This window comes from Camelus dromedarius, chromosome 19 (assembly GCF_036321535.1).
Source record: "Camelus dromedarius isolate mCamDro1 chromosome 19, mCamDro1.pat, whole genome shotgun sequence".
NCBI lineage: Eukaryota > Metazoa > Chordata > Mammalia > Artiodactyla > Camelidae > Camelus > Camelus dromedarius.
In genome coordinates, this window is record NC_087454.1 from 30168128 (window position 1) to 30189107 (window position 20980).

Here is a 20980-nt window from a genome sequence, read left to right on the forward strand (position 1 = left end):
AATAATTTTTTTAAGAGAGCAAAATACTTGGCTTAAAATGCTAAATTATTTCATTAGTAAATGGTTAAACCATTCTATATATGTTTATAAGTGTAAAAACTTTTACTGAGACACATTCAATTTTCTTAGCTATGAAATAAAATCTTGTGCTCTGACAAATAACAAAGTATTTTTGATAAAGTATGTACGAAGTTAATTATATAATACAAGTACAAAATGACAGGAAGAGATTTTCTAGAATGAAACTACATCAATATACATAACTCAAATTCTCCACCTTGATTTAAACCTTATTCAGCCAAATACACGGTCAATTCATTGCGTTTCCATGATCGAAAAACATCTAATATCCTGAATGCTGTTTTTTAAAGGAAACTTTAAGAAAAATCATCTTATTATGATAAGCTGACAGAAAGGTATTTTTTGAAAAGCAACTGTAGAAAGAGTGTGATCTGGAAACTTACATATGAACTTAAAACTTACACACTCAAACATATGATATGAACAAGAAAACAGCAAACAAATGCATAAAATAAAACTCTACCTAGCAATAATACCATACTAAGAAGCCAACCCTGAGCACAGGAGAAATACACATGCTTTTTAAAATAAATGTTCAAATGAAAGCTTGCCTTTTGAACTGCTCAAATGAACAGATAACAACCCAGTGACTACAGAGTTTTCTTCTAACCCGGCAAGACTAAAAAGAATCACATCTAATTCCTAATTTTGCAATTATAATGTGCAATATTTTCTTTACTTATAAGACTACCATTTATTCTCAACTGGTTGAGAAGGTTTGCCATTCATTTTTCCTGTACGTACCTCTTTCTTATCAATTATGGTGTATCTTCAGCATTCGGAGAAAAGAAAAAAAAAAGCTTCAAACTTTAACTGAGTTTTAAACACATCATTAAATCAATATACATAGGGCTACTCTAAAAATATTCATTTCTAGAAGGCCAGAAAATCTTACTTTTTTTAAGCTGATGCATCTACACATAGAAAGCAACTTTTAGTAAGTTCTTTTGCTACGCCATAATGATCTGCTCCAGAAACTCAAGGGTACCTAAAACAACGGGCTACCTGTTCTAGCCATGCTTAGGAATGTGTCCAAATCATTTTTATTGATTTAACCTTTATAGGAATGCTACATATCCTCAGAGCAAAACATTTTGAATGTATTTATAATATGATACACTTCTGAGAAACCATGAAAAAGAAAGCTAAAAACAAATCTAGATACTCCTCCACCCTTGGTTGTTATGGGTTTATTTTTGTTTACTTTAAACACTATCAACAGACCTAAATTTTAAATAATTCTGTTTAGGAAATCTTACTTAGGCACCACTGTAAGTAGAAATAAAAATTTATTTTGGAAAAAAAATGTGCATTTAAATAAATTTTACCTTTAAGAAATAAAATGCCTGACTTGACAATGATGTCACATCTACAAATTTTAACAGACTCTAAATACTCCTTTTATATTTTAGTTACACATTAATCATGGAACCTTACAAACATATCAAACTTAAAGAATTTAGTCCTTATTGAATAAACTAAGTTGCACCCTCGTTTACATTCGGATAGATTACACAGGAAGTCCTGTGTTGCCCATCTCTCCAGCTTTCTGTGAGTGGTACTCTGTGAATAGCTTCAGCAGCCAATGCCTGCATTCGTTATGTTTGCCAACTAATAATTCACAGTATGCTTCCTCACATTATGGTTCATCATTCGTTAACTTGAACCTCACCTCTAAAGAAGTTATACTTTCACTGCAAACTGTTCTCTTAAAAACGCAAACAAGTTTTGAGCATTTCCAGATGTAGCACTCAAAAAAAAAAAAAAAAGAAAAGAAAAATCATAAGCAAATTCCCAAAGAATTTTAAAATTATTAATAAAAATGCGGTAAAACTGGAGTCACTACTTATTGCTTCAATGACCATCCCTAAGTTTAAGAGCTGAATGTACTATTCATTACATTAAGAAACTTATGACAGAGCACTAATGATTTCAGATAGCTGCCAGTAGATAAAACAACCAAGCACATTTCAGTGTAAGGCAAGATTCTAATGAAACTGGAATTTCTGAAAGTCTGACATTACTGAACATACAATTATAAAATCGTAAGGTTATCTTTTACAAATAGTTAACTTATTTTTTTTTTCCTGGGAATATACATTTGGGTTCAGCTACATTATTTTCATTGTCGTTCTTTATATGAAACATCCAAGCATGCGTAAGATTATGCTAAACTAAAATTAAAAATAATTCTTATGCAGCCTACTTCTCTGGAGAGGGGCTGGGACTAGAATGAGGCCAGCAGGCAGGCACTAGGGTTCAGAATTTAAGGAGATCCTCACTCAGGCACCGCCCCCAGTGAGTGCCTCCTTAAACGCTGTGCCGGGGGCGCCCCGCCTGCCTCACTTTAGGCCCAGGTCCTGCTCCGGAGACACATTAGTGTAAACCATTTCATGAGACAGATTCTCAGCAAGGTAGCATAAAGCAGAAATATGGTAATATAAGAATAACAAAATTAAAAATAAGTTTTTTTCCTTAACACATGATCAGATTTATATTTTTCTAAATCAAAGGAACCACTGCAACTTAATATAAATATTTTTTAAATGATCACTTTATATTATAATGAGTTGTCAGAATTCTGAGATGGCACAAATTTTCTTTAACGGAGACTTACACCGGCCATAAATATCTTCCAAAGTAAACTAAGTGGCCTTATACTTGACCATAAGGCTTAAAAAAAAAAAAGGACTGATCATGTTTCATTAAAGGGGTTCACAGCGTTACACACGAGCTGTTGTAGCCCACTGATCAGGAGAACACCAGAGGACTAGGTCCTGGGGAGGGGAGGGGAGGGGAGGGGAGGAGAGGGAGCCTTGGGAATTTTTTTAAGCAAAGCTCTCTAGGTAAATTAGCCAAGTTTGGGAGCCAATGAATAACCAACTTATAATAAACTTAAGACAGAAATAAGCTTAAGATAAGCTGTATATACTAATTATGTACTTAGAAACTATAAATTTCCAAATTTAGAAACTATAAATTTCCAAATTGTCTCCCTCCTAAACATTTGTAAGGCTTATTCACAAAAAAGAAAACACGAACATTGCAGTTTGTCACTTTCCTTCCCTGTCTTCAAGTAGAGATGTTAACCAATGATGACGTTTCCAACAAGTAACATTAATAAGGAAAATAAAGTCAGAAGCATTGGCAACTCACTGAGATGAATACAGCCCCCGAAACAATATTTTTATTTTTATTTTAGGTTTAAATAGCTATTCTAAGAATGTAATCTCAATCTATTCTAAAAACCTAATATTTTAAACTTTAAATTCATTTAAGTTCAAATTAACATATTTTAAGAAAATACATGTGCCTAACACACCTTCATGATTTTTAGGGCATACCTTAATTGAAACTGTACTGTTTTTATGTTAGCTTTTCTTTCTTGACTGTTATTGTGCCAGATACTACACTAAACTCCTTATAAACATTATTTCCTTCAATTCTCATAACCCTCTTATATGAGATGGGTATTATAATTATCTACAGATAAGGAAACCGAAAATGAGGTAATAAAATCTGCCCACGGTCACACAGTTGAAGAACTGGGATTCAAACTCAAGCCTTCTCACTTTTAATTACTATCTTAATGTTATTCATAATCTTAATGAAGTTACTTCCTGGTCCCCAATTTCACCTGTAAAGGTGTTAGTTCTTAGAGACGTAAAGTTATTAAGTTGACAAATACAAAAGAGAATCTGTGAGTCTCCAAAGTCTCCCAAAGTATATCTTTAAGTAATACTGATCAATGAGAACCAAAAAGGTTAAGAAACAATAAAATTTAAGAGGATACCGAGGGATAAGATTTAGGTCAGGTTTGATCAGAAAATGAAAGTTCCAAGGAAATAAATAGTTCTTAACCAATTACTATAATCAATAATCTTATTTAATGTCCATACCACACAGTGTATACTTCATATGATATGAAAATACCATTCTAGGAGTTAAAAATTAAGTTCTTAAATTGAACATAAGGAATTTATAATCTTCATTATTTATAAAATTAAAATAATAATAATTTCAATCATGGACTTTGGTGTCAGATCTGGAGTCAAATCCTTGTTCCTATAATTATCCATAATATTCCCTGTACCATGGTCCCATTGTCCTACCTAAAGAAGCATACTACATGCCCACACTTACGCTAAGTGACTGAGACAACTTTAATTTCTAATTTATATTTTCTATAGTCTTAATTTCAAATTTCTTAAATTCTTACTCAAAATCTTTGATGTTCTCAAAGATCTACTGACAAAGGTACATTTTTCTTTACCTACCAAAGAGATTACATACATGACTCTAGAAAGTAAATCTTTGATATGTAGTGTTCATCCCAATTTCATCCACAACCATTTCTCTCTTATTATTCAAAACAAAAATTCTTAGAGAAACCACAGAAGAGCTCTAGCTGCCTTTTTTTTTTTCCTGGCAGGAGGTAGGAATAAAGCTGTGAGATTACATTTCTCAATCTACATGGATCCACTGAGAAAAGATGCTCTGACCAGAAGCCACAGGTGATGATAGGCAGATGAGACATTTTTGCAAAGAATAAACATCTCTAAGAGAAAGCTATGTGAGCATCTATAAATGTCAACAGACTTCTCCAGTCATTCCACACCCATATTTAATATGATATGTGAAGTGTGAATGATCAAACCAACAACTTTAAAAAGCCTAAATAAGGCAGAATCACTTATTAGAATTAAATAAGCAAGTATAAAATCATAGACACTACATTTTAGAAAAGGAAACATGCAGACTGGTACTCTATCTGGCAGTGGAAGTAAGAAGTTAAAAAAAATTGTTTTGATGAGAAATATAAAAGCTAAGCGGGTAATAGGGTAAAATATTTCACTGACTTTAAACTCCACAAGTCTTCACACTGATTTTATCAAAGTCACTGAAAAGATGTGAGAAAAGGAAGACAAAGTTTCGAGTGCACCCAAAACAGTCAACCAAGGAAGCAGAGACTGAATTTAAGAATTATATACTGATTTAGGCATCATTAATCTAGAAGAAAAAAGTAAGCCTGGATGAGAAAAACATGGGCAAGTTAAGGAGATAATACAAAGAAAGTAGCAGAAGAATTTGGCAGCAGTTACTGGGAGAAGCAAGAGAATAAGGAAAATTAGACTGCAGCCTAGGAGAGAATGGTGTGGTTGCCAATGATTAAGAGAAAAATAGGAAAGGGTGAAATAGAGTTTTGTCACGTCATTATTAAATTTGTGCTTAGTGTGGAAAAAACAGGTGTACACAACACAATTTCAATCCTTTAAAAATTATACAGGGGTACCCATGTGTATTAGAGGAACTTAAAACAGTGACAATCATGTTTTGATAACAGTGTTATAAAAACTGTTTTGTTATACTTGCCAGTATTTTTCAACTAAAAAATGAATAAATATTCTAATTTTTAAAATTTAGGTGATAGAAGTTTTAATGTTTAAAAAGCTTATTTTTCCTGAACTCATATAACAGATCTGGTACTGGGAACTGCCTGGCTGTTTCTTTTTCCCTTATGCTCAAGTTTGAAGAAATAGAGCAAATTCCTACAATTAGAAACTTTTTTAATGTGTGAACATCAGTTTCACAAAAACCATAGAATCTCATGGAAACATGACAGACCCAGCAAGGGTTCTGGTGTCCTTTAGGTTTAAATCTTGTACACCAATTATAAAATTTTGAGCAAGCTACTTAAGCTCCCTGTGTCTCAATTTTTTCACCTGAAAAATATTACCACCTACCTTGAGAGTTTTCTGTGAAAAGTAAGATAACACATGTAAAGTACCCACACCCAACCAGAAGGAAAAAAATCACTGCAGCTATTGCTCAAAATCGACTTTCCAATTCTTAAATCCCTTAAAAGTCTCACTCCTCAGAGTGTGGTCCAGGGACCGGAAGCATTAGCATCACCTGAAAGCTTGCACAGAAATGCAGAACCTCAGGCCCCGCCCCAGACCTTCTGAATCAGAACCTGTATTTTCACAAGATCCCCAGGAAAAATAAAATTTCAGAAGCCCTGTTCAAAATCACATTCAACTAACAGGGGTCCAATTTGTCTGCATATTCCCAGCTCCCTCGAGTTGCCCTCTCCATCTCTGTTGCAGACTCCTTTCTGATGCTGCGTGAAGAGCACCTCAGGGTTTACTCCTAATTCCTAATTCTGAGAGACTGTCAAGAAACTGACAAAGTCTAGTCTATTTCCTCTTCAAAACATAACTTTTCACACTTAAAGATAACTCTCCTCAACTTACCCACCACGACTGAACAAGAAAGAGGGTCCTATGGTCCATAACTCTTTCTGGTAAAACAAAGTCTTCAATAATTCAATAAACTCAAAGTTTTCAATGATTCCATAATTACATTTTATAAATTATTAAGCTGCACAACTGTATTAACCAGGTAACAGGCTATCTTTATCCATGTTGTCCACGATGTCTCACTGCAGACCTGTCAATGCCTTCCTGAAGGTTAAAACACTATCTGTCCCACGTTCCTGAGACGGCTCCCTAGCAGCCCTGACACAGCACAGAGCTTGCGAGGCAGGGCTACTGCTGAGTTCAACCATTTGGCTTCCAGTACTCATCCCTTCCAGGTGGCTCATAAAACATGTCTTTAAGAATCCACTCTAAAATCTTAGCCAGCAGAGGCCTCAAACTAAGAGGTCTTCAGACTTTCATTCTGAAACTAATTCCTCTCTTTGGTATCTTACACTGTTTGCTGTTAAGTATTTTACAATAATCGCAGGTGTCTAGTCTTGTCTCTTTCCTGTTACATGTCTACTAACTGAATAAAACAGGAAATACAGAAGACAGTTGTAAATATGAAAAACTGTCAGGTGAAATAGCAATTCAAACTTCCTGATTCAGAGAAATAAAAGGCAGAATGATGTAGCTGCGCCAAAGGAAAGGAACAGCTACTAGACTCACAGCACCTACTAGTTCAGCAGGTGTGTGTACTGAGTTAGACTGTAAGAGAGCTCCCAAAAGTTCATCTCTTCTGATGGATTTCTTAGACTACTTTGAGCACAGCTTTCATCTTTCTTTTATTTCTTACACAGCTGTGAATTCTCTCACTTACTCAGCCTAAATCTGCCCCTTACCTGTATGCTTATTCTTGCTCTCTACCTTAGAAAGGACGTGCCCTGAGCTGCCCATTCATGCACTGCTTTCTTTTTTCCATTCTCCTATCTGACTTTCTTTTCATTCATGTCCACATGAGCACTGCCTTGGATTCCAAAGTTCCAGGAGAGGGTCCATATGTGTAGATTTCTCTTTGAAAATGACCTAGAATAGTAACATTTATGACAGGCACACCCAGTAACGATTAAGAGCCCACAGAAAGATATTCTTAACACGAATTTCAAATCCATCAAAAATTAAGAACAGAGAAAAGCATGTCAACGTTTTGGAACTTGTGTATGAACCAGCATTTTACTCTTGGCTGGGAAGACTTAGAGAAAAGGAAATCTGAATATGAAAGGTGAACCAGCCTTAAAGACAAGAAAATATACTTAGTGGATGGAGAAAGAAATAAAGAATGTGATGAGCTAGACAAGGGAGACAATAAAACAAGTGGAAGGCAGAGAATTTTTAAATCTCTGAAGAATAAGGGACTATTTACAAGCAGGGTGGCTTAGTAGTTGCCATATACTAGTCTCTAAAGCAGGCTTCATTTTTACGAGTTTGGAAAGGTCTCCACTGAAACTAACTGAATCAAACTCAAGCAAGCTGATTTATGCTAACAAAGGGGCTATACATTAAAATGTTCCTCATGACCAGTATGTACTTGCTCAGTGCACCAAAATATCTCATAGGTAGGCCTACAAAGGAAACAAACTTAAAAAGCTTGGTAGCTAGGATGTCACAAAGTCAAAGTGAAAGACTAATTATAGTCACAGGATATAGTCTTAATAAATTATTCCTCTTGATTTTTTACACTGTTTAGTTTTCTTGGTTTTGGTTTCAAGCTTCCCACTTCACCCCCGTGTTTTCTAGCATGATATGATTTTTAAAGGACTAAGTTCTAAGTCTGGAGAACGAAGAGCCAGTCACAGAGTTATCATGACATAAAACAAAAGTTTTTCTCAGCTTCCATTTCATCACTGACCAATACTGAACTACGTAAAACTCTCTAAGGCTTTCCCCAATTCTCTATCTCTGCTATACTTATTATATTCTGGATAGCAGGCTATTTCTAACAGCACTTCCTGGTTAGCATAGGGCCATTCACAGCAGACATCATGTACAAGGCATTTTTTCCCGAGACCCTGCATAACGACAATCCTTCTCAACTCAGGTCTTCAAGGAGCCACTGATAAACAGGATTGGCAGACTAGAAGAAAGGTTTTTAAAGTTTCAAGCCAAGGCGGGGGGGGAGGGGGGGTGTCTATATTTCCACTGAAAATTCAGTTTCTTCTTCCTTACTTTCTTCTAATCACGCTCATTTCTACTGCATCCTTGACATCTATCTTTTCCTTTGAGTGTTTGCTTCTGCAGCCGTAGATCCATGATTTAAGAAGGCGCTAGCAGGGCAGTGATGAGCAGAAAAGATAATGAAAAAGGTAGACAGACAGAAGAACTTCATTCTAGAGCCCTTTTACTTTCTGCACGGCTTTAAGAAAAATAACCACCTCCTCATGCCTCAGTTTACAACCGTGAAGTAAGAGGAAAAACCCACCCACCTGCCCTGCCTCACATGGATGTTTTGAGATTTAAATGAGATAAAATATGTCAAAGCCCTAATAAAAACCTAAAGTATATCATATGTAAGTTATTACAATCTAGTACTATTTAAAAAAAAAAAAGTCTAAACCTGAATATGCCAAAGGAATGCACTTCTGTCTTTAAATGGCAATAAAGGATATGGGTTGGCCAGCATTTCACCAAAGGATAAAACTTTTAAACTTTCAGCAAATCAAGTAGCTCTGAAGACTCAACTTTTTAACATTCATTAAAAATGATCTCAAAGTTACTCTGTCTATGCATTCCTCTAGCTCAGTGGGTCTCCTCTTTCTTATAAAGTAACCTATCAATAAAATGTACATGTAATCACCCTACTGTTTGTTTATAAATTACATATACATACATATATATACATACATCTATCTATCTATCTATATATATATCTGGTATCTTTCCTACATATTATTTACCTTATAAATTATTCATGAAAATAGAAAATTTAAGGTATGAAAAAATATATAAATGGAAGCCAATATTTTTTCCCTAAAGTCTACTTTGAAGACCACTTCTATAAGCCAGTGGTTTCAAACTCTTTTAGCTAGGGAACACTCTGTTCCAATACCAAATTTTAAAATGCAAACCCAATCTATATGACAGATAAAGGCAGACTTGCTCTGATTAAAGTGGGAATAGGGGAACAGGAACCTGGGGTCCATGATGAGACGCCTACTGTTCCAGAAAGCACAATGCGAAACAACTAATCTTGAGGTCAGACTTTCCATTAGCCTCTTAATAAATAGGCTTTACTTAATAGTACTGTTTCCTTAGCTCAAAGTCAAAGATGTTTTAAGAATCAACTGAATACTCGTATTTGCAGCAGTGATACAGTTAAGGATACTGCTGACTACATAATTAAGTGTCCTCACAGGCTTCCAGGCAAGAAAATTCTCATAGGCCTCAATACCAAAAAATGTTATATTCCTAATAACTGCTTTGTGTTATAGCATGGACTGCAACTCCAGCTTCTTTTGAGACAGTCTAGTGTACAACACTATGCCTTCCTATTTGCTAGGAAGCTTGACAGTAAAACTTCTGCCCCAACTCGGCAATCAGAGAGGGACTTTATTACATGTATCTCTGTGCATTTTTACCTCTTGTACTGATTTTCCATCTTTACTCCTTTTAAGCTTCATCTTGATTCTCATTTTTTCTGTCCTATTCTATTATAAACAATTATGATAAACTCCTGAGGAGCTTATCAAATCTTTTTGGAATCAGCTAAGATACAAATGATAAACATTCAAACTTGCCACTTGGCACCATCAGCTTCCCATTCCTCCAGAATAGAAACCTTGGAATTTTCTTTGGTAACTAATGCACTAACTCCAACAGCCCCCAGAACTAACGATCTAGCCTTTGCATTGCCACTTACGATCCTTTCCCTAGTCTTCATTCCCAATGCCATGACTGCTCACCTGGACTATTACAGCACAATCAGTCCTCCCAAAGCCAATCCATGCATCTTACACGCTGCTTACAACCAATACTTCTTAATCAGTATCACCATATATCATAACTTTATCACTTCAAGTGCCTTTTAAAGGTTTCCCACTATCTATGGAAAAGACTAAACTCCTTAGTCTGGCATTCAAAGCTTGCCACCTACTGACACCAATCACCAGTTTTGTCTGTATTTCCTACAATCAAGTTTCCCTCCAGACACATTAAACTTTTTGCCCCATGTGCCTCATCTCTGCCTCTAGATCTTCGATTATGCTGTTTCCCTCACTTGCATTGTTCCCCACCTGTCCTCACTGCCACCCTCCCTCCAGATTTCCACAATGCCAAACATTACCCATCCTTGAAGACAGAGCTCAAATGGCTTTATTTTAACAAGTTTTCAAACTCCCAATTGAAAATCCCTGTAACCTACCTCTGTACTGCCAGAGTGGAACATCTGTAACTCTTTTCACATATTGATCTCCATTGTTATCTCATACCCACCTTCTGTCATTCTCCATCTCAGTCTCTGTATGAGAATGTCTCTCTCTTAACATACATGTAAACATAGATAATTCTTCTAGATCAGTGACTCTAAAGCTTTTTTCTTTTTAACTGCAAAATCCATTCTTTCACATGGGATGCTATGAGAAAGCCCAATTAAAAAAAAGGAGTTTTAAAGGAGCTTTTCTGGTTGCAAGGGAGAAGGGCTGAGAAGAGAGCTAGAACCTCACCCTCTCCCCGGGCAGGCCTGCAGACATCCTCACAGAGCACGGTGACGCGGCATGCTAAACCACACGCACACTCTGTGAAGACAAGCAGGATACTTATTTTATTTACCTATTTCCCATGCAGAAAGGCAACACTGTATAAAATCAGATAGCCCTGGAGTCAAATCATAGTTCTGTTGCTTATAAACTACGTTCTCTATGCAAATCCTTAATTTCTCTGAACCTAAATCCTCATCTGTAAAACGGAAATGGTAAAATCTTTCTCATGTGATGACCACATGAAATAAGACACTTACAAAAGTCATACTTCATACCTAATATATGAATGGGTACAAAAGAATTCCCATTCCCTTTCTCCTCCCCTAACTTTCTTTCCCTATCATCTAGCCAAATACCTAGCATATAACAGGAATTAAATCATCATTTCTTGAATAAGTTAATAAGTAAGTGGATGAAATGGTGAATGAACAATTGTCTAAACAAAATATTTTTAAAAATTAGAAAGGGATTGGATAACAGGTACAGAAAAAAGACGTTAAAGAAATACTACATAAGAAAAAAGAAAAACTACCTTAAAAATAACTTTTATGGCTAGAAAAGAAAAAAGTGGTACTTTGTATGTTTTTAAAATGGAGCCTTTTCAATAAAAATTTACTACCAAAGAAAGAAGCTAAGATGAAAGAATTATTTACACACATCATTTTAAGGCTTATGTGTGAATAATATGATACCTGGCTAATATCTAAACTCAATTTACATTCAACAGCTTAGAAATAAGAGTTATGGTAAATTAAACTACAGTGAATGATTATCATGTTTTTTAAAATGAATTTTCTTTCACTGATTTATGTGTGGCTGGTATGGAATGGTGTTCTAATTTTCTTTTTTAAATGTGTTTCCTTGTTTCTCAAGTAACAAATGTAAAGTTCTGCAATTGTATTTAAAATCTGTTGGAGGTAGATGCACACAAAATACCTCAACACAAATCACTATGACATACAATAAACCCAAAAGGAATAGGCATATATCATTAAAGGCAAGATGTTAAGTTTGATAAAAACAAAACCTGACCTTTAATATTTTTAAAAATTGGTCAATAAACATAAAATGTGGCAAGGCTTACATTCCACATCTTTTTAAACTCTTCTGGCATCCTTGAGGTCTGTCTATAAAAGCAAAGGAGTATATACATGCTAGAGGAAAAGATGTCAAATAAAAGAAACTTACTCCTGTGGGACTGTCCTTTAAATAGAGGGCTGAAATCCAAATGGTTTCTTTTTCTGTATTCACAAAACAAACACGCTAACTTCATGCAATGGATAAAGATCAATAAATGAAAAGCAATTGCATAAAAAAATTAGTGACACTATTAGCACAATATTTTGAATGGTAAACTACAAGTCAAGATTACAGCTTATTCTTTAAAGCTATTTATACTCTTTAAAAATGAGAAAAACAGACCAGAAATTAGATTATAAATATCTCTTATAAAAACTTCACTCCATCTGAGCAACAAGGTTGAAGAATGATTTACCAAATTTGACTCCCAGAGATGACTATAACAGAATGCCTTTAAAGTGACTTCATGAAATACATGAAATCTCTTCCTTCTCGCCATCTACATGAAGGCTAAAGTCAATATATTATGGAATGAAACTATCACAAAATTATTAATATTCCAAAAACAGATGGGTATTTCATTTGAACAGTGCAGATCTATTTATCAATAAATAATTTTGTATACCAGGTATGATTACAATTTTTCAAAAATAATAAATGCCTAAATACTGAAATAATCAAACATAAAATGTCAAAGTGGTTATCTCTGGATAATGAAATTATTTCCATCTTTTGTCCTTTGAGAGATTTCAGAATCTCTCAAAAGTGTTACCTTTACAATGACAAAAAGTTATTTTAGTTACAGAAATATAAATATGTATGTATGTGTGTGTGTAAATGGCCTACTCCAGGCTAATTTATAGAAACAGCAGGGCCCTGGTGTAAAAATGAGAAAAAGTAAAATAGGAAGGCAGCTCATGTTATTTGATAATTAAGAAAATATTCTCGAATCTCCCTGATATAACATAGTAGTTCAAAGTTTGGCTGTAGAGTCAGAAGGACCTAATGAAATTCCAGCTCTACCACTTAATAGCTAGGTAACTTTTGAAGTTGTTTAACTTCTTTAATCCTCAGTTTCAGCTAAAATCTAGGAATAATATTACCCAACTAACAGGCCATATATTAAATGAAATTCATATATTAAATGAAATATGGAAAGATGTTAGTGCATAATGCCTATTTAGTAATGGCAGGAGTCTTCCCTTTTCCTGTCAATCTTTGTGTTGCCAAAACTCCTATTCTTCAAGTTTCAGTTTGAATGAACTTCCTTAGAGAGGCTTTCCCTAAATAAGTTCCCACATTCCACTATTTCCTAGTAGCTTGTACTTTCTTTAATAATCCTTATCACAATTTATAATTATTTATTTATGCAAATGTATCCATTTTGTGGGGGAGGAGGTAATTAGGAGTGAGATCTTGATTATAAATATTATTGACTGTCGTATGAATGTGAGATCTAAATCTGAAATTTAGTACTTCTGGGGACAACTGCACAAGGAGAAAAAAGAACATCCCACTGCCAGTATTTCAGTCTACCCCTACAAATTTAAAGTAACAATGACTGAATCATAGTAATTTTCTACATTTTGTCCCTCGATCTTCCATTAATGAGTCTACTAAAAATAAAGATTAAGAAAAATGTTTAATTTCCTTTTCGGCTTTTAGTTTACCCACTGAGTTTTCTTTTAATCACCACTTGCTAGAACTGTGATTAAATCAGCGATTTACTGATGAACTGGGAGCACTACTGGAGAACACTAGTGTGCTGGCTCTCAAAGTGTGGTTCCCTAGACCATCGTACCAGCATCACCTGGGGATCTACTAGAAATGCAAATTATTGGGCTCACCCTACATTTACTGAATCAAAAGCCTGTAGGTGAGGCCCAGCAGTCTTAGGGTTTAACAAGGCTCTGAGGTGATTTTAATGCACACTGAAGTATGACAACCATCACATTAAAGGATTTAGTCTTTATAAGCAATAGGTTATTTCACTGATCGTCACAATTCAATTTGCCAGTCTTTATATTTCACCATTAAATTCTAATATTGCAGTATAGTCTCCTAAATACTCTAAAGTCTGACAAACACATGTGTCAGAAATATAGACAGATAACCAAAGAATGATTGCTTACACTGTTCTATCCACATATGCTGCATAATCAGTTCATGTTGTCACTGTTTGTTCTTTTATTAGAAATTAACTTTCTCTGCACCTCCTCCTAAATAAAAAGGTCCTTGCTTCAGAACCACTAACTTCGAGTAAAATTGGATAATGACAAAAAATATAAGTACTGCTTTCAAAGGTTTTTTTAAGTCACAGGAAAAAGAAAATGATCTGAGCCAAAAATGTAATTATAGAAGTATTCCCACTATATGTAAAGATATGCACAATTAAGTCAAAGATTCAAGTGGGTTCTACGTTAATCCTTAGAGGTGTAAATGGGCTCTAGATTAATCTTTATTTTAGAGATATAATTCATCTATAAATGATAATAAACCTCCACAACAAGACTGTAAACATAGTTTAATGATAGAAACTTTGTTAACCTAGCACATTAGTAGGTCAAATGCGAAAAAAGCATATAATCATCTCAAAGGCATCCTTTTTGGCATCTGATAAAACTTAACTCCCTTTCATTTTCTTTATAAATCCAGAAAAATAAAACTACTTCCTCAGAGTGATTTAAGCCATTTTAAACCAAGAGTCAATATCATACTTACTAGTGAATAGAAAAACATTTCCATTAAAATCAGAGTAAAAAGATCCATTACCCTCACTCTTAGCTATTAATGTTCTGGAAGTTCTGATTTAAAAAAAGAAATAACCATTATTTGTGGATAATACAATTCTTGACCTAAAAGGGAAAGTCAACTCAAAAATTAAGTTGATTAAATAAAAAATTATTAATTTTTTTAAGTAGTATTACCACTATATGTAAAGATACACAGAATTAAGTCACTGGTTCAAGTGCATAAGACCATAAACTGCAAAAATACAGTTTACTACAAAAACAAGAGAACTCCTGAGAAAAGAGAAATAAAAATGGTATTTCTAACAGAACTAAAATGTAAGCTCCATGAGATCTGGGGGGTTTTTTGTTGTTGTTTTATTCACTGCTATATCCCCAGATCCTAGAAGACTGTCTAGCAAACAGTAGGCACTCAGCAGGACTTTGTTGAATGAATAAATAAAAAGCATTAGCACTCAATAATCCCATAGAGCAAATGTGGTCTGCCAAAAAGTGATGGTCTCAGAACTGTTCACTACAAGTCCACAATGAGAAAAGGAGTTTGCACCAGAATGTGCATCACCACGTACATCATTTAATTCAGCTTGCATCACAGGGAAACTATCTCGACAAAGGAAGCAGGGGATTGGAGGCTCAAGCTACTTACCTCATAAAAGACAAACAGTTCACATACTGGCTACACTGGGTGGCACCTCTTTAGCCTAATGGTTGGGAGTTGAAATGAGAGAGAGAGAAAAAAAAACTAACTTCAAACCGAAGGATCGAACCAAAGAATACTTTGTAAAAATTATGTCTGGCTGCTAAAATGTGGTCATTATTAGGTCACCATGTCTTTTAAAGGAAGCTTATAAAACATGAAAGCAACAAAAAAATGTTAAGGATAAGCTCTCTTTGTCAGCTAAATGTCAGGTTCTAATCAGGAAATTTAGATATCCCAGGCATGTGTGAATGAATGAAGGCTTTTTATTTTCAGGGAAGTTTATAATAGATGATCACAGGAATGAAGGCACATAAAGATGTTATGCTCTGAATTAATACAAACACTTCAAGTATATACCTCGCTCCTCACTTTAAAGTGAGTCCAATATTGTGGTGTCATCTCGAATACAAAAGTAAAACACAGAACTGAGTCAGTGCTGGTGGTTCAAAAAATGAGGAACAAGTGAGGAATAGTCAAATAAACACTAATTTATAGCAGACAAGCTCTGGGAAAGTGAACTGGGCTGACAGAAGACCAGGTACATAGCCCCAAACGAAAAACTAACCTACTACACATTCTAAGGAAAATCACCTTACTTCTCTGCTCTTCAGTTTCTGCAGGAGTAAATAAAAAGATCATGAGATTTTTCCACTAAGTCTAAGTAACTGATACTACCCAGATTCCTCTGTTTTTGAATAAAGGCAGATAGGTGGTCCTACAAAAATATGCTGAGGTTCAATTCTGTCTGTAACACTTTATAAAAGTCAAACTAATTTAAAAGACATTTATTTATATAGAGATTTGCACTGAACACCTACCTATCTCCTATGTAAATGACTTACATAATCTGATTCAATCCACATAAGAAACCTGGGAAATGGATATTTTTATTTGAATTTTATAAATAATAAAGACCTCACAGTAATACAAAAAAGAGAACTAATGGCACTCACTCAGATTTGTATGCTCCAACAGACCATCCTTCCCTCTACAAACCAGTCACGATATACAGTTTATTTTCTAAGGAAGCAGTAAAGGTTTCAAGTAAATCAGAGACACTCAAAATATAGAATATTACACCAAAAAATGTTTTTTATGCAACTAAGATGAAGAAGAATCTAAAGTGAATATAGTAAGGGAATCATGGGAATGGTGAAACTTCCGTTCTAAAGTTAATAAGAAAGCAAAATAAATACCTGATCGGTGACAACAATGTGTTCAAAACCTTAAAAAAAATCAGGGAATGCCCAAAATAAAGCAGTAATCTGAATTCCTAATATGGACACAGAGTATGCAGATAGATTACCCACACTCCTAATTCCTACCTGTTCTGTGCTGAAGATTTGTAACCTCTTCTCAACTTTAGCAACTCCCACGGAGACTGTCTTCCTAAACCATACTACCCGGCTATGCACACAACTTCCCATGCATTCTATTAAATTCAACACCTCCTAGGCACCTAACAGGTCCCAGGTACTGTAAAACAGGAAAATTAAAACAAGCTCTGTACTCGTAAAGCTTACAGGGGGGAACAGAAATAGACACGTATATAGATCCCTGGAACACAGTAAAATAAAGACCTTTATTTGTAACAGTGGAGTACCAGGTGCCCCAGCACACAGAAAGGAATTAACAAGACTGGACAGGCCAGAGAAGTCTTCTTGGAGGATGAGATGTCCAAGCTGATGTTTCTATTTTGCTACACTTTCTAGCCCTCCAGCTCTTACCTAATTCTTCTACTTCACTTAATTTTATATTTCATTGACATCTCTAAATTTTCTCCTTCTCCCATTTTTCTACAAACTGATCAACTCCTTCATACCTTCCTATTCCATCCTGCCCCACCAGCCTAGTCTCAGTGATCAGAACTCCTAACATCTCAAATTTCAATATTCTTGTTACATCTGTCCTTCATATCCTTAAATCAATCCAATTATCTTTCTTTTCTAGTCCTGCGCCCAGCAGCTGAGCTATGCTATAGAAAACTATACAGCCCTGCTGTTAGAGCGCTGTTATAAACTCTGGGGCCCTTGACAACTTAGGCGACACTAAGCATATTCTTGATTAGCTTTCTCTCCCTAACTCCACTGTTGCCATCACAAATCTTCACTGCTCTCAAGCTTCCCGACGTCCCTGTCAATCCCAGCCAGCAGTCTTGCCCACTTCAGAATGGTATGAATGACAATTACACATAGCTGAAAATATTACTCCAGACTATTTTTTACAGGTAAAAAAATTGTGTGTACTGAACTAACCCAGCAATCTAACTAAAATTCTTAACATTGTTCACTGAGAAAATAGATTTAGGGATTCCCAAAGGATTTACAAATAAACTTTGACCTGCTATCTGACAATTTTAGCTATTAAAAATGTAGCTTGGAACTACATTCAATATCTTGTAATAACCTTTAATGAAAAAGAATATGAAAACAAATATATGTGTATATATATGCATGACTGGGACATTGTGCTATACACTAGAAATCAACACGTCGTAACTGACTGCATTTCAATTAAAAAATAAATAAATTTAAAAAATTTAAAAATACAGCCAAAAACCAGAACTAAGAAGTAATAAGTGAACTCAACTCTCAAAATTGATATTAAGTTTTTGTACCAAAGATCAAGCGACCTTTCTCTGAAGACAGTGTAATGCTTTCCTGGAGTACAACCTCTTATTTTATGTACAATCTAATAAATTTACTACTCCATAGCAGACTGGAAGCAGCAGTCAAAAAGTGGGGTCTGGGAGGTGAATCATGGCACAATGACAGCAAAAAAATCAGCGGATGAAAAGGAGAGAAAAAAACCTAAAAACTCCACCAAAAAAAAAAAAAATACAAATTCAAACAGCAAAGCAAAGTAGAACTATTTATCACAGGAGTATAGCACACTTTATGCCTCTATGGTGTCCTAGGGCATCAATACAGTACAAGTGGACTACAATACCTCATATATACAATGAAATTTCACTTAAAAAAATTAAATTGTACCTGTCATACACAGTCATAAATGTGCTATAATAAATTAACTACAGAAATATTTCCATTAAAATGGTCAAAATAAGATCCATTTGATCACTTAGATTAGCTCATGCATTTATAAAACAAATATATTAAATACGTATTTCTCTGTGACAAATATGGCATAGATTCCCTTGTATGTAATTCCACTAGTCGGAATATAGTTTTACACACCTATAAAAAAACTAAACTAGCCTTTTGTTTCCAATCATGCTCTTCATTCAAAAGCAAGACAATAACTGTATGACTTAAAATTGAGGAGATAGTCTGGCTGATGTTAACATACTGCAGGCACAGCACAAGTCTACATTCAAGCAAGAAAAACAAATATTAAGGAAAACTGAGACGTTCTTCGGAGTCTCTAATCACACGCTATTAACCAAGTCACTCATTAGTCAGTTTCTATCCCGTGTTGTTTCAAATAAACTTTCTAAATGTCAAATTATTTCATTAATCAACTTTAAAAGTAAAATGAATCACACAGACCAATGTCTGAAATTTGAGCATAGAGCAGAAAGCATAAAAAGAAAAGAAAAATGAAACTGCTTAAAATTTGCACTTAGAATTTGCCTTGGAACTTGATAAAATGATTCCTAAAAATTCATCTGGAGGAATAAAAACAGGAAAAGAGACAAGAAATATTTTAAAAAGAAAAGTTATGCAGGTGACCTTAAACTGTAATACTAAATATTAAAACATATTAAGAAGCTATAATAACTCAAGTAATGTAGTGCTGGCAAAGGAATAGACAATTCAATGGACAAAAGCAGAAAATTCAATAATTTTTTATCTGATAAAGGTAGCATTTCAATTCTGAGAGAAAAGGGAGGTTTATATAATTTGTGGTGGTGAGACCACTGGCAAACCAACTTAAAGTAAAATTGTTTTAACTCAGAACCCTCTCTGGCACTATACAACAAAACAATGGATTAAATATTAAACTGTAGAAACTGAAAGCCTGAAACATGAGGAGTACATGATGATTTGTTCAAAAACTGAGGGTAGGACTTTCAGTCAAAGTAGAGGCAATAAAGAATTATAAGACTGATTTAACTACATTAAACATTAAAACGCATGTATTAAGAAGATATCACTATAAACAAACCTTAGGGAAAACAAAAGATGAGGGTATGGGGGGTTGTGGGGAGACTACCATGTATGATCAATAAAGGCTTGATGCCTTTAATATATTAAAAACCCTTAATGAACAATGGGAAAGCACAGGACTTGGTAAAACTGTGCTAAGAATATGAACAAACATCCACAAATGAAGAACTATAAATGGCCAAAATATTTTCAAACTCAGTAGTCAAAGGAAAGCTGTAATGTAAAGCAGTCAAAGAAATGCACAATATTTCCATTGTTAAAATGTCAGAGAGGAAGGGAGGTACTCTCATAACTGTGGACTGAAATGTAAAAAGTCCAACTTTCCTGGAGGAAAAATTAGGAAGTTACTATCAAAAAAGCTTTTAAGCCTCAAAAATTCTCATATATAATATGAGGTAATAGGTATTAAGATTTCATTACATCATTTTTACTAACAGTGGAAAAATTTGAAATAATCAAATGGTTCAATAACAGAATTAAAATCAATAGATATCCACACAATGAAATAACTGTCTAATAGCACAGTAAAGGAACAGGATGCCAAAAAAAGCACAGTAGTGACTACAAATTACTAACAACTTAAAAAAATTAAGTCAGGCATGTGCATGCACACAACCCCCTCAAGGTAGCAGACTCTCTTGGTAAGAGGTTACAGATAGCTTTTATTTTCTTGTTTTTGCTTATCTGTGTGACTTAAGTAACTCATTTAGAAGTTGCCTCAGTTTCCTTGAAAAGTAAAGGAGTCCCTTGTTTATTTAGGCTGCAGAATTCATCAGTTACTCAACTACAAAATGCTAGAAAAACTTTAAATTAAACACACATATTCTCTCTCTCTCTCTGGAGCACACTGCTATGCAGAGATCTCCAGGTGCATTTTTTAAAAAACCAAATACAAAAGAATGTCTACAAAATGGAACTCCAAGTGTAAAAAGGAAAAAATAAGATTATATTCAAATGTGTTTATAACGTGGACAAAGAAAGCCCGAAAAAATACCCGAGAATGAATAAAATCAGGCAACAGGGATAGGAGAATTCTTTATCATATAACTATTTTAAATTTTTAGGTTTAAATGATTAAAAATTAAATTAAAAACTAAACTAGAACAATTCTTTCATGATAATGTATACTTAAAATACATAAATTAAATCACATTTATATATAAATAAATATAAACATATAAAATAAATGTATATATAAATAGTATATATTATATATGTATGCCTCGCCAATACTCAGTATTGGCGAGGCATACATATACTATAGGAGGGATTACAACTCATTAAA

General features: G+C 34.4%; 2 protein-coding genes across 12 annotated transcripts in view; one reads left to right on the forward strand and one right to left on the reverse strand.

Moving 5' to 3' along the window:
* SUPT3H (SPT3 homolog, SAGA and STAGA complex component) overlaps positions 1-20980 on the reverse strand; it is a 385861-nt gene that overhangs the window by 343621 nt on the left and 21260 nt on the right. Inside the window, exon 2 of one of the 6 annotated variants that reach the window (XM_064476551.1) lies at positions 15512-15566. The exons of the other annotated variants lie outside the window; for them this stretch is intronic. Within the exon in view, the coding sequence (XP_064332621.1) occupies positions 15512-15516 (5 nt within the window). The 5' untranslated portion in view covers positions 15517-15566. The remainder of the gene's footprint in view (positions 1-15511; positions 15567-20980) is intronic. 6 annotated transcript variants of the gene reach the window in all.
* The window catches only part of RUNX2 (RUNX family transcription factor 2), a 300299-nt gene that overhangs the window by 8233 nt on the left and 271086 nt on the right, over positions 1-20980 (forward strand). The window lies entirely within an intron of this gene.